This window comes from Olea europaea, unplaced genomic scaffold (genome assembly GCF_002742605.1).
Source record: "Olea europaea var. sylvestris unplaced genomic scaffold, O_europaea_v1 scaffold1923, whole genome shotgun sequence".
Classification (NCBI taxonomy): domain Eukaryota; kingdom Viridiplantae; phylum Streptophyta; class Magnoliopsida; order Lamiales; family Oleaceae; genus Olea; species Olea europaea.
In genome coordinates this window covers 247,396-259,116 of record NW_019237053.1, presented here as the reverse complement: position 1 = coordinate 259,116, position 11,721 = coordinate 247,396, and the positions used below count along the sequence as shown (strand labels likewise).

Here is an 11,721-nt window from a genome sequence, read left to right as displayed (position 1 = left end):
TCGTACAGTAGAGCTCACAACCAATTTTCTAGCTCCATAGTAAGAAATGATGGCTTAAAATTTGTTTGTTAAATTGAGTGTAACTTAAAACATGTATAATAAAAAATTTTAGAGTCGATAAATTGAAGAAATAGATATATAACACGTTTGTCCTATATCGTATATTTTCTTAATATAATTATTTCTTTCAAAAATGGGATGCGCATTTGTAGGCCAGTGTTGACTATAGGAGGCCTAGGTTGGCTTAACGACTCACCCGATCCCACCATTTCAATATTTCTAATGTTTATTTATAGTATTATTTTCAATTATTTATAAGAAATTTCCCATGAAAGTGATTCAGTCAAGATTTAAGTGACAGTGAAAATGCAATTTGTTTCGATATTCCTACATAGAATACACATATTCTAATTTGGTTGGTCGATATTCTTACTTTGAAAAATAAAAGAAGAGAAAAAAAAAATGATGACTGTGTGGGGTCAACTTTGGCCAACAGCGGACGAAAAATGAATATTTAATTGTATTCTTAAAGTTAATTTGTTTACGATTTTATGGATTATCAATATTATGATTAAAGTTTATTTATATAAATTAAAGATGCCCTAAATTGGATCTGATGTTGATTAGTACTTTAACTAATAAAATATTAAAAAGGTGACGGTAATTCCTATGAAAGATCACAGATTAAACAGGTAGGGTTATGGCTCTGGCTGTCAGCTTTATAATTAATATATCATTAATTCATACAATAAATTTGTCCCCAGCGATAGATACAGATTTCAGAATTTTATGACTTTCAATAACATTGAGTTAATAGCACAAAATGTCCTTACGGTAAGTAAATAATTATGTACGCGTAGTACGATCCATTAAATAATAAAACAAAAAGAGAAGAAAAGAAAAGTAAAGAATAAATTACAATTTGTACCGAGGGGGGGTGTACCGAACCGTTTACACCCCCCTCACAAGCATGCGGACCCCATGTGTAATTTAATAATCCGAACCTAGATCCCACCCAAATGATGTGAGTAGTAGGTAAACGGTAGGTAAATAATTATGTACGCGTAGCACGGTCCATTGAATAATACACTTCGTCAATGGAACCTCACAAAATTTAAGAAATACATAATCTTGAAAGTAATAAAATATGAAATATGAATAAAATATCGATTATTTTATTTCACGTCAAACTTTCGATACAATTTCCCAAAAAAGCATAATTGGAGATAAAATTTCTCCAATAATTTGGGGAAAAAAAAAAAAAGCCTACTATTGGCGCAATAAATCAAATGACAATGTACCTAAATTATATATAATTACTAATTGAAAAATTCCAAGAAGTGACATGTAGAATAAAATGCTAAATTAACTTACCTAAAATGTCAAGCACTTTAAAAGTCAAAAGTTATTTCCCTACCTAACTCATCCACCAAGCCAAGCACAATAAATTAGCTAATAAATAAAATATAAGGACCAATTACCTGTTAATCATAAACATAATCTAGATTTATTCAATTCTTAATTCAAAATAAAATAAAATAAAATAAAGCGTGGAAATAAAAAGCACAGAGAAAAACATTGAAATTCTTTTGCAAGATGTCAATATATGGGATTCTAATGTACAATGCCACAAGCAACTCTGATACCCTCCTTTAAAATGGCAATTTTTTTGAAAAAATAAAGCAACAAAATTAAATAAGTATAATGATAAAACCCGTAATTCTTCTATGGTAAAATTTGTTTATGTGAGTCAAAAGAAGAAAGCTAATTGTAATAATATTTTGCAATATTTATTTATCTTTTCTCACTTACTAGATCGATGACATTGAATATGACATGAGATAAAAATCTATCAAACGATTCATTTTTTAATCATATTCGAACTTATAATTTTAATAAATGAAACACGTTCTTGTTAAGATTTAAAAAATATATACTTCAACTAGTTTTGATTGGTGTTGCTTGATGATAGGGTTAGGATAACGTGTAATCGAAACAATATCGAAAAATACTAATATATAAATATTTGAAAATTAATTTAAAAAGTGATAAAACATTAAATGCTATAATAGCATAAAATTAGTTTTGTAATTGGGTCTAGGTAGCTTCTGAACTAGATCAGATCGTGAAAATAGAATCATTGGTTATGTAAAATAATAATAATAATAAATAAATAAAAAATCTATCCCTCCCAAATAATTCTCACATTTCAAAAATAAATTGTAAATTGCAATTATTGTGTAAATAATAAATAATTTTATATTACTTTCACACTCTCAGTTTTAAACGATAAAACTATTGATTATTCTGGACATATTAATTTTATATAAATTATGATTTAATTAAGAGAATATGAAAAGAAATGATTTTGAAACCAAATCAAAGAATAAAAAACTAGAGTAGAACTATTCAATTTTTTAATTTTGTGACTCGGAATCAGAATGGAAGTGAGAGTCCGTTCTATTGCAAAGATGGAATTTGGGTGGAAAGAAAAACGAATGCCAGATAATTAAATTGTCTAGAAATTATTTTTCTAAAAATTGTCAATTAATGTGTTTGATTAATATAATTTTTAAGTGAAAAATGTTGAAATAAAAGTGTTTTTTTGGGTTCGTTTGATTTTATTTTAGATGAAAATTGTAAATTAAAAAGAAAGAATTTACTGGTATTGGAGATTAAATTTATTTCCATTGCAAAAAAAAAAAACAAAATCATTTATCTTTTGGTGTTCATTTGATTTTGTTTTACATGAAAATTATCAATTAAAAGAATATATATATATAACTTAAAAAAAAAGGTCAACAATACCTAGAAAACCGAATTAGTTTTTAAGGAAAACCAAAAAAATGTAGCAAATCAAGAAAACTAAAAAAGAGAATTCCATCGAATTGTTAGACTATCAAACATAATAAAAAGTGGAAGTTAGAAAACGAATTTCATTCTTCATGAAATTTGGGTGCCTATCAAACAGGCCCTAATTCAATTCGAATCGAATAATTCAGGCCTATTTCAATCTGGATCCGATGGCTTCGAATAAATACGCACCCTCTTATTATTTTGTCGTATTGAACATACTCGATTAACTCAATTAAAAATTAAATTTATTTATGTTAGGAAGGGGTTGGGGGAGGTTTAAATAACTGGTGGAATCACGAAGTCTACATTTGGGGGCTGTGGTGGCAAAGAACAAGGGAAAATGCAAAAATATATGGAAATTTCGCAGTCTGTTTAATACCCTTGCCTATATATATGCCATCCAACGGCCATATTCCCATCGCCTACACAAATTTTTCCACCTCTTACACTGCGAGTTTTCCTGTCCTTTTTGCTTGATCTGCCTTTTGAAGGTAAAGAACAAAGGAGAAAGAAATGGCTTCACAAGCGAAGAATGTGGGAATTCTCGCCATCGAAATCTACTTCCCTCCCACTTGCATACAGCAGGTCAGATATCTTGTTTTAAGCATAAACTTATGTACTACACATAAAATTTTGAATGAAATTCTCTTTTTCATTTATTTTTCTTTATGGGTTTTGGAAATGTTTTGAAAGGGTGAGGAATGATGCAGAAAAATATGGAAAAAGGAAAGGAACTTTTTCTGGGGTTATCACCATTTTTTGTTTTCGACTTATGGACCCACCTTATGATTTCAATTTGTTATAGTTTGATTAATTAAAGCGTTTTGATCCACTGTTGGATCATAATTTGTATTTTTAGATTTCAGAATTTTAAAATTTGAACTTCGTTTAGCAGATTTTTTTTTGCTTGTTTGGTTAATGTTAGAGAGAGAGAGAGAGAAACTCTGGACTATTGTCTTTTCAAGATTCTAATTGAAAATTTGAATACTTAATTTTAACTCTACACTCAGATGAGTAAAGATATGATTTTTTTAAATAAAACTTTTGTACTTGCTACAGGAAGTATTGGAGGCTCATGACGGAGCAAGCAAAGGGAAATACACAATTGGGCTTGGCCAAGATTGCATGGGGTTTTGTACTGAGGTTGAAGACGTCATTTCGATGAGGTACTAAGTCGATGTTTGGTAAAAAAATTACGAGCTGCACAAATCGTTTGACTAGTTTCATTTTGATATATTATTTGATACTCTCTGCGCCTGCGCTCGAACTCTATGTTTTATGGAAGGACAAGGATAAGAGAAAGGAAATACAAGGGTCGTACTATCATACATATCTTTGTGAATGGCTCGTCAAACTTATTGATAGTTATACAACACGATTGCACTATCTTGAACGAATATAAGCCGCCTTTTGGAAATTTAGATGCAATTGTTGCCTTTCTATTTGCATGTCTGCAAAGTTGTGTTTAAAGAAGAACATGAAGTGTGTTAAGTTAAGCAAGGAAAGGTTCAAAATTACCCATTTATATGTTGCTGAACCTCGGCATCTGCCCTTTATATTGATATTAGTTTTTATAATTTCATTATGCATATTCACTCTTTATTTTACACATCATGGAAATAGTATGTGTTGCTTCTCAATTTCTTTATATACTGAAATATCCCTCTGATGAATAATTAAACAGAGAGTCATAAAGAAAGTTGCAGACATGCTTTCCACTGACTTACTTTGTGAAATTCTTGTATGCAGTATTTTATCTTTTATTTATTTTTTTACTCCTTCACTGAAATGAAACTTGATGAATAAAAATTTGGTTGTAAATTGTTTTTTGTCCTTGTATTGATAACATTGTCAATTACAAGTTACTTGCATTTATTAACTCTTTAACCTTCAATTTGGCAGCTGTACTAATAATATTGACAATAACTAGTTACTTTCATTTATTAACTCTTTAACCTTCAGTTTGACAGCCGTTAGTTCACTTCTTGAGAAATATGGGGTTGACCCAAAGCAGATTGGTCGTCTGGAAGTTGGAAGTGAGACTGTACTAGACAAGAGCAAGTCTATTAAGACATTCTTGATGCCAATCTTTGAGGTATTTAAGTATGCAGTCTATATTTTGCATTATTAGCATTAACAGTTAGTATACATTGGCACTTTGTGTTGGAACATGAATTAATGGAATACAGATTCTATTGTCAAACTGATGATCTAACAGAGAGTTTACCTAAATGATACTTAAAATTATCATATTATTCTGCTTTGCTTTTAAGCAAAAGTCACCATGGCCATATTTTAGCAAAAGGCTTAAGTTACAGTAATTTATATAAGTAAAGCTTGCTTACATCATTTGAATACTAGTTAACGTATAAAATTACTCTATTATGTGCTTCATCAAAATGGTAGAAGAGCTTGGTCAAGCATGCTATAGAACTCCACGCCTGTGCGCTCAAATGCCTGTAGCATTTTTTTGAATTAAATAATGTCACCATCGTCATTGCCTGATTTCACATATTTGACTAAAAATGTATATTTGACATATATTCATTCAATTGTTCTCCTGCGAACAACTAGAAAAGTGGAAATACTGACATAGAAGGTGTTGACTCAACCAATGCATGCTATGGGGGAACTGCAGCTCTCTTCAACTGCATCAATTGGGTGGAAAGTAGTTCATGGGATGGACGATATGGGCTTGTTGTCTGCACAGACAGTGCGGTATGACCATCATCTTTGTACTCACTTAAGGTTCAATCATAGTGTAACTTTTCACTCTGCTGCAATGTGTTTATTTTATTGCTCATCCAAAAACTAAGCCCTAGTGTTGAGCCCCATTTTCCAAAAACTCATTTTCAACTTTACATTCTCCCAATAAAATAATTTCACACGTAAACCCAAAACATTTCCCTATTTTTTAATCACACATTCTCCAAAAAATCACTTTTCCAAAATCTATTAACCCCAAAAAATGGGGCTTAAACAAGGGCCAAGTGTTGATTTAATTTTTCAGTAGAACACTTTGATTGTGCTTATGGGTGATTTGCCTTACCAGTAAGCTTTGTTTAACAGGTCTATGCAGAGGGGCCAGCCAGGCCAACTGGAGGAGCTGCAGCTATTGCCATGCTAATAGGGCCTAATGCTCCGATTGTGTTTGAAAGCAAGTTCAGGGGTAGTCATATGGCTCATGCCTATGATTTTTACAAGCCTAATCTTGCCAGTGAATATCCAGTAATTCTCATTTTTAACCCATCTATTTATTTCATTTTTACAAGCCTGATTGTCTCTGCCTATAAAAACAAACAAAAACTTGGGATTGGTGTTTTGGAAAATGTGTTGCTACATCTGATGCTCGAACTCTTCAAAATGATCAGAGTACCCGTGTTGGACACAACATGACACGGTTATGGAGATGGGATATGTATCGGATTCTCCAAAATTTCAACCGGACAATTCGTCTTTTTTGCTTCTTCTTCTTCTTTTTTCCTTTTCCTTTTCTTTCCCATTTTTGCTCTCTATGAACCTAGCACTGCCTCCGATTTGGTGGAGAAAGGTTATGATGCTAGGTTTTCCTCCTCCTTCTTTCATTTTTCTTTCCCTTTTCTTCTTCTTTTTTTCCTTCTTTCCTTTTCTGTATTGATGGTTTATGGTTTTGTTTGTAGAAAATAAAAATGAGTTTCATATAGTGCTACTCACTGCTCCTCTAAGTCCAAATTGCAATCAAGTTCATTATTTTCTATTTTATATAGCACTTAGTAATTAACTTCTTATCATTGAAAATTAAGCCTCAAAATTCTATTTTATTCGTCTTAACCTTTTATTCGATATTTATTTCCTTCTTTCTGAATATTGGTTTTGATCTATTCAAATTGACATCTTGAATTAGTAAAAAAATTGAAACTTGAAAGACGTACAAAGGCATACTCAGGGTACTCGTGTCTGAAATTTGTACTCTTTTTAAACATGTCCCTGTATTCTACATTTTAGAAAATAAAAGACCCGACACTTAGATATCTACCCATACCCGATACCTGCACTCATGTCCAAGCATCATAGGTTGCTACTTCAAATCTGCTGCATTATGCTGTTTTCAGTTCTGATACGGTTAAAATTATGTTTATAGGTTGTCGATGGCAAGCTTTCTCAGACTTGCTATCTCATGGCACTTGATTCTTGTTATAAAACCTTTTGTAACAAGTAAGCTTCTGCTGAGATAAAGTTTTATTCTCTTTAAATTAAACCTTCCTGTATTTTTATGTTACGGGTGCTTAAACATTTTGTATATATAGGTACAAGAAATTGGAGGGCAAACAGTTTTCGATTGCTGATGCTGAATACTTTGTCTTTCATTCTCCATATAACAAGGTAATTAGTGAGCGGTGATGGAAATTTAGCAATAGTGCCCTTTAACAGGTTGCTTTATTTTTTCCCCCTTCATAAAGATAAAAAAAAAAAAAAAAGACAATCGTCAATTTGTTAATTTTTTTAAAAAATTAAATAAACTAAAACAGTTGTTTGATTCTGCGTAAGTTGTAACCCTGTTAATGGTTTGGTTTAGTTTTTTAATATTTTAATTATGATCTAAAATCAAATTAAATTTAAGAAAATATTTCTCTCCTTGGCTATTAATTATACTAATTAGTATCAATTTTTTTAATTTTCTTTCTTTTTTTAAAAAGGGAATAAAAGAATTTCATCCATTCCAGGTCAAAATTTTGAAAAGTTGTTAAGAGTTGAGATTAAAGTCAACAATTAATTATAATTACATATTTCATATGATTCACAAATTTTATCGACTTTTTGAATTGTGATCACCATAAAACAAGTCAATAAGTCAATGCAAACATCTCAACTAGTTATTATTGTTGTTTTAAAATTTTTTAGGACGCCATGAATTACATTAGTGATGTAATGTCAAAGCCAACATGGAAAAAAAAACACACACACACACAAAAAGAGGAAAAAAATGCAAATCAAGGTTTAAAATTGAACCAAGCCTCCATTTAAAGTTTAATTAGTTTTGAATGACAACGGTTTCTTAAAAAAAAGTAATTTGTTTGATTAAGGTTTGGGATTTTATCGTGATTTCTTAAATTTCGTCATTTACTCTCTCTTTAATTTGATTAACTTAATAAACGATGCTTCCAATGTGGTTCAGCATTCTAGGGAAAAAGAGGTAATATCATTTTTATTTAACACATAAATGTATATTGGTATATGATACTGAATGAGTAAATAATACAGAAAATTGTAATTTTTTCTTGTTTTCAAGTTTGTGCTAGACTTATCCATTACTTTATGAGAAGTGATATGTGTACACAATGGTTTACGTAAAGCATTACACCTGCCTAACCTAGAGAGGGGCCTACACACAATAAAATATTGGTGGGCTCCCCTCTATATGAGGGCGGTGTAATTTATTGTGTACATATAGAATAATTCTACTTTATATTATATACACGCTAAGAACGCTTGATAAGATTTCAAAACGATGAACAAAATATGAAACACTCCAATTTTAAGATTTTTATTTTCTTCTATTGTAAATGTTTTTTTTTTCCCCTTAAAGTTTGTCTAATTCATTATGCTTAATTTGTGCCACATAAATCATAAATGGGTAGATGTAATTGTCAAGCATCACTTTCTCGCCTTGACTAACAAACAATTTCCTGTCAATATTTTCCTATCTCAATCTTGGCTCGTGACGAAATCACCTCAAAATATGATAATCAATTTGGTGGTTACAATATTTAACACTAGGATAATTATATTCATATATTTCTAGTTATAATGAAAATTCTTAATTTTTATTTTTTTGATATTTATGTCCCCAATATTTTTTTCGTCACATTTTTATCATTAATCTTCAATTAAACACTTGTTTAACATAGACTTTTCTAAGAGCAAAATGATTTTATTCGGATAATATGATTAAAAGCGGAGAATTCGTGTGTTTGAAAATGATTTTAGTGAAAAATAATTTTAAAAAAATTTAACAAACAAGCCTTAAGTATCTAACGCTGATTTATGTGCAAATATTATGCTTAACTACATTAAAATGGGGGATGAATAAATTGTTTATGTTCTCTTAGCAAAATTTTTGGATGAAAACCATTATGAAAGATATGATGTCCAAATTAATAAAAAGTTGACGATAAAAATGTTAGAAACAAGTTGACGATACAAGTGTAGAAATTAACAAAGATTGAGAATTTTCATTGTAATTAAAATGTTTCATAATTTACTAGAAGTATGATGTGAATATAATTCCTTTTTATATTATTTTATTTTAATTTTTTATTAAAACATAATAGTATCTATAATGTGATGTGACAATCATTCGATTGTTGATGTGCAAGTGTGAGATTTGAATTAAATGTTAGATTCAGTGTCACGTGTACTTATAAACATCATTATGTAAAGAATTATGTACATATAGCACAACGTAAATTTATCTTTATATAGACATATAACAGTCAAAATAGATAGGAATTTGATTTGCTAATGAATTAAATTTAAAAAACGTGAAAGGGGCATGGAAGTCCGCGAGAGGCACATCAATTTGACTAATTGAATCTTGCCTCTATGGACTTCCCCCTTAAACCTAAAACGTTCTTCACCTATTATATTTGTCTCTATTTGAATATCGTTATTTTAATATATAAACGTGACAAGCCACATTATTTCACTATCAAGACTCACAAGAATACTTCGTATCTTGCCCCAATCTGTCCGAAATACAATAACGTGTTGAAATAATTCAATAAATTTGTGCATGAGATATTCAACATTGGACAATCGTACAGTAGAGCTCACAACCAATTTTCTAGCTCCATAGTAAGAAATGATGGCTTAAAATTTGTTTGTTAAATTGAGTGTAATTTAAAACATGTATAATAAAAAATTTTAGAGTCGATAAATTGAAGAAATAGATATATAACACGTTTGTTCTATATCGTATATTTTCTTAATATAATTATTTCTTTCTAAAAAGGGATGCGCATTCGTAGGCCAGTGTTGACTATAGGAGGTCTAGGTTGGCTTAACGACGCACCCGATCCCACCATTTCAATATTTCTAATGTTTATTTATAGTATTATTTTCAATTATTTATAAGAAATTTCCCATGAAAGTGATTCAGTCAAGATTTAAGTGACAGTGAAAATGCAATTTGTCTCGATATTCCTACATAGAATACACATATTCTAATTTGGTTGGTCGATATTCTTACTTTGAAAAATAAAAGAAGAGAAAAAAAAAAAAAAATGATTCTTTGACTGTGTGGGGTCAACTTTGGCCAACAGCGGACGAAAAATGAATATTTAATTGTATTCTTAAAGTTAATTTGTTTACGATTTTATGGATTATCAATATTATGATTAAAGTTTATTTATATAAATTAAAGATGCCCTAAATTGGATCTGATGTTGATTAGTACTTTAACTAATAAAATATTAAAAAGGTGACGGTAATTCCTATGAAAGATCACAGATTAAACAGGTAGGGTTATGGCTCTGGCTGTCAGCTTTATAATTAATATATCATTAATTCATACAATAAATTTGTCCCCAGCGATAGATACAGATTTCAGAATTTTATGACTTTCAATAACATTGAGTTAATAGCACAAAATGTCCTTACGGTAAGTAAATAATTATGTATGCGTAGCACGATCCATTAAATAATAAAACAAAAAGAGAAGAAAAGAAAAATAAAGAATAAATTACAATTTGTACCGAGGGGGGGTGTACCAAACCGTTTACACCCCCCTCACAAACATACGGACCCCATGTGTAATTTAATAATCCGAACCTAGATCCCATCCAAATGATGTGAGTAGTGGGTAAACGGTATGTAAATAATTATGTACGCGTAGCACGGTCCATTGAATAATACACTTCATCAATGGAACCTCACAAAATTTAAGAAATACATAATCTTGAAAGTAATAAAATATGAAATATGAATAAAATATCGATTATTTTATTTCACGTCAAACTTTCGATACAATTTCCCAAAAAAGCATAATTGGAGATAAAATTTCTCCAATAATTTGGGGGAAAAAAAAAAAAAAAGCCTACTATTGGCGCAATAAATCAAATGACAATGTACCTAAATTATATATAATTACTAATTGAAAAATTCCAAGAAGTGACATGTAGAATAAAATGCTAAATTAACTTACCTAAAATGTCAAGCACTTTAAAAGTCAAAAGTTATTTCCCTACCTAACTCATCCACCAAGCCAAGCACAATAAATTAGCTAATAAATAAAATATAAGGACCAATTACCTGTTAATCATAAACATAATCTAGATTTATTCAATTCTTAATTCAAAATAAAATAAAATAAAATAAAGCGTGGAAATAAAAAGCACAGAGAAAAACATTGAAATTCTTTTGCAGGATGTCAATATATGGGATTCTAATGTACAATGCCACAAGCAACTCTGATACCCTCCTTTAAAATGGCAATTTTTTTGAAAAAATAAAGCAACAAAATTAAATAAGTATAATGATAAAACCCGTAATTCTTCTATGGTAAAATTTGTTTATGTGAGTCAAAAGAAGAAAGCTAATTGTAATAATATTTTGCAATATTTATTTATCTTTTCTCACTTACTAGATCGATGGCATTGAATATGACATGAGATAAAAATCTATCAAACGATTCATTTTTTAATCATATTGGAACTTATAATTTTAATAAATGAAACACGTTCTTGTTAAGATTTAAAAAATATATACTTCAACTAGTTTTGATTGGTGTTGCTTGATGATAGGGTTAGGATAACGTGTAATCGAAACAATATCGAAAAATACTAATATATAAATATTTGAAAATTAATTTAAAAAGTGATAAAACAT

General features: G+C 29.8%; 1 protein-coding gene across 1 annotated transcript; it reads left to right on the top strand.

Moving 5' to 3' along the window:
• Positions 1-3,147: 3,147 nt before the first annotated feature.
• LOC111379049 (hydroxymethylglutaryl-CoA synthase-like) lies at positions 3,148-7,251 on the top strand. Its single transcript, XM_023002376.1, has 7 exons — positions 3,148-3,441; positions 3,916-4,022; positions 4,819-4,951; positions 5,431-5,574; positions 5,926-6,084; positions 6,977-7,050; positions 7,143-7,251. Exons 1-7 carry the CDS (start codon positions 3,370-3,372, stop codon positions 7,234-7,236), a joined length of 783 nt encoding a protein of 260 aa, XP_022858144.1. The 5' UTR covers positions 3,148-3,369; the 3' UTR covers positions 7,237-7,251.
• Positions 7,252-11,721: the final 4,470 nt, after the last annotated feature.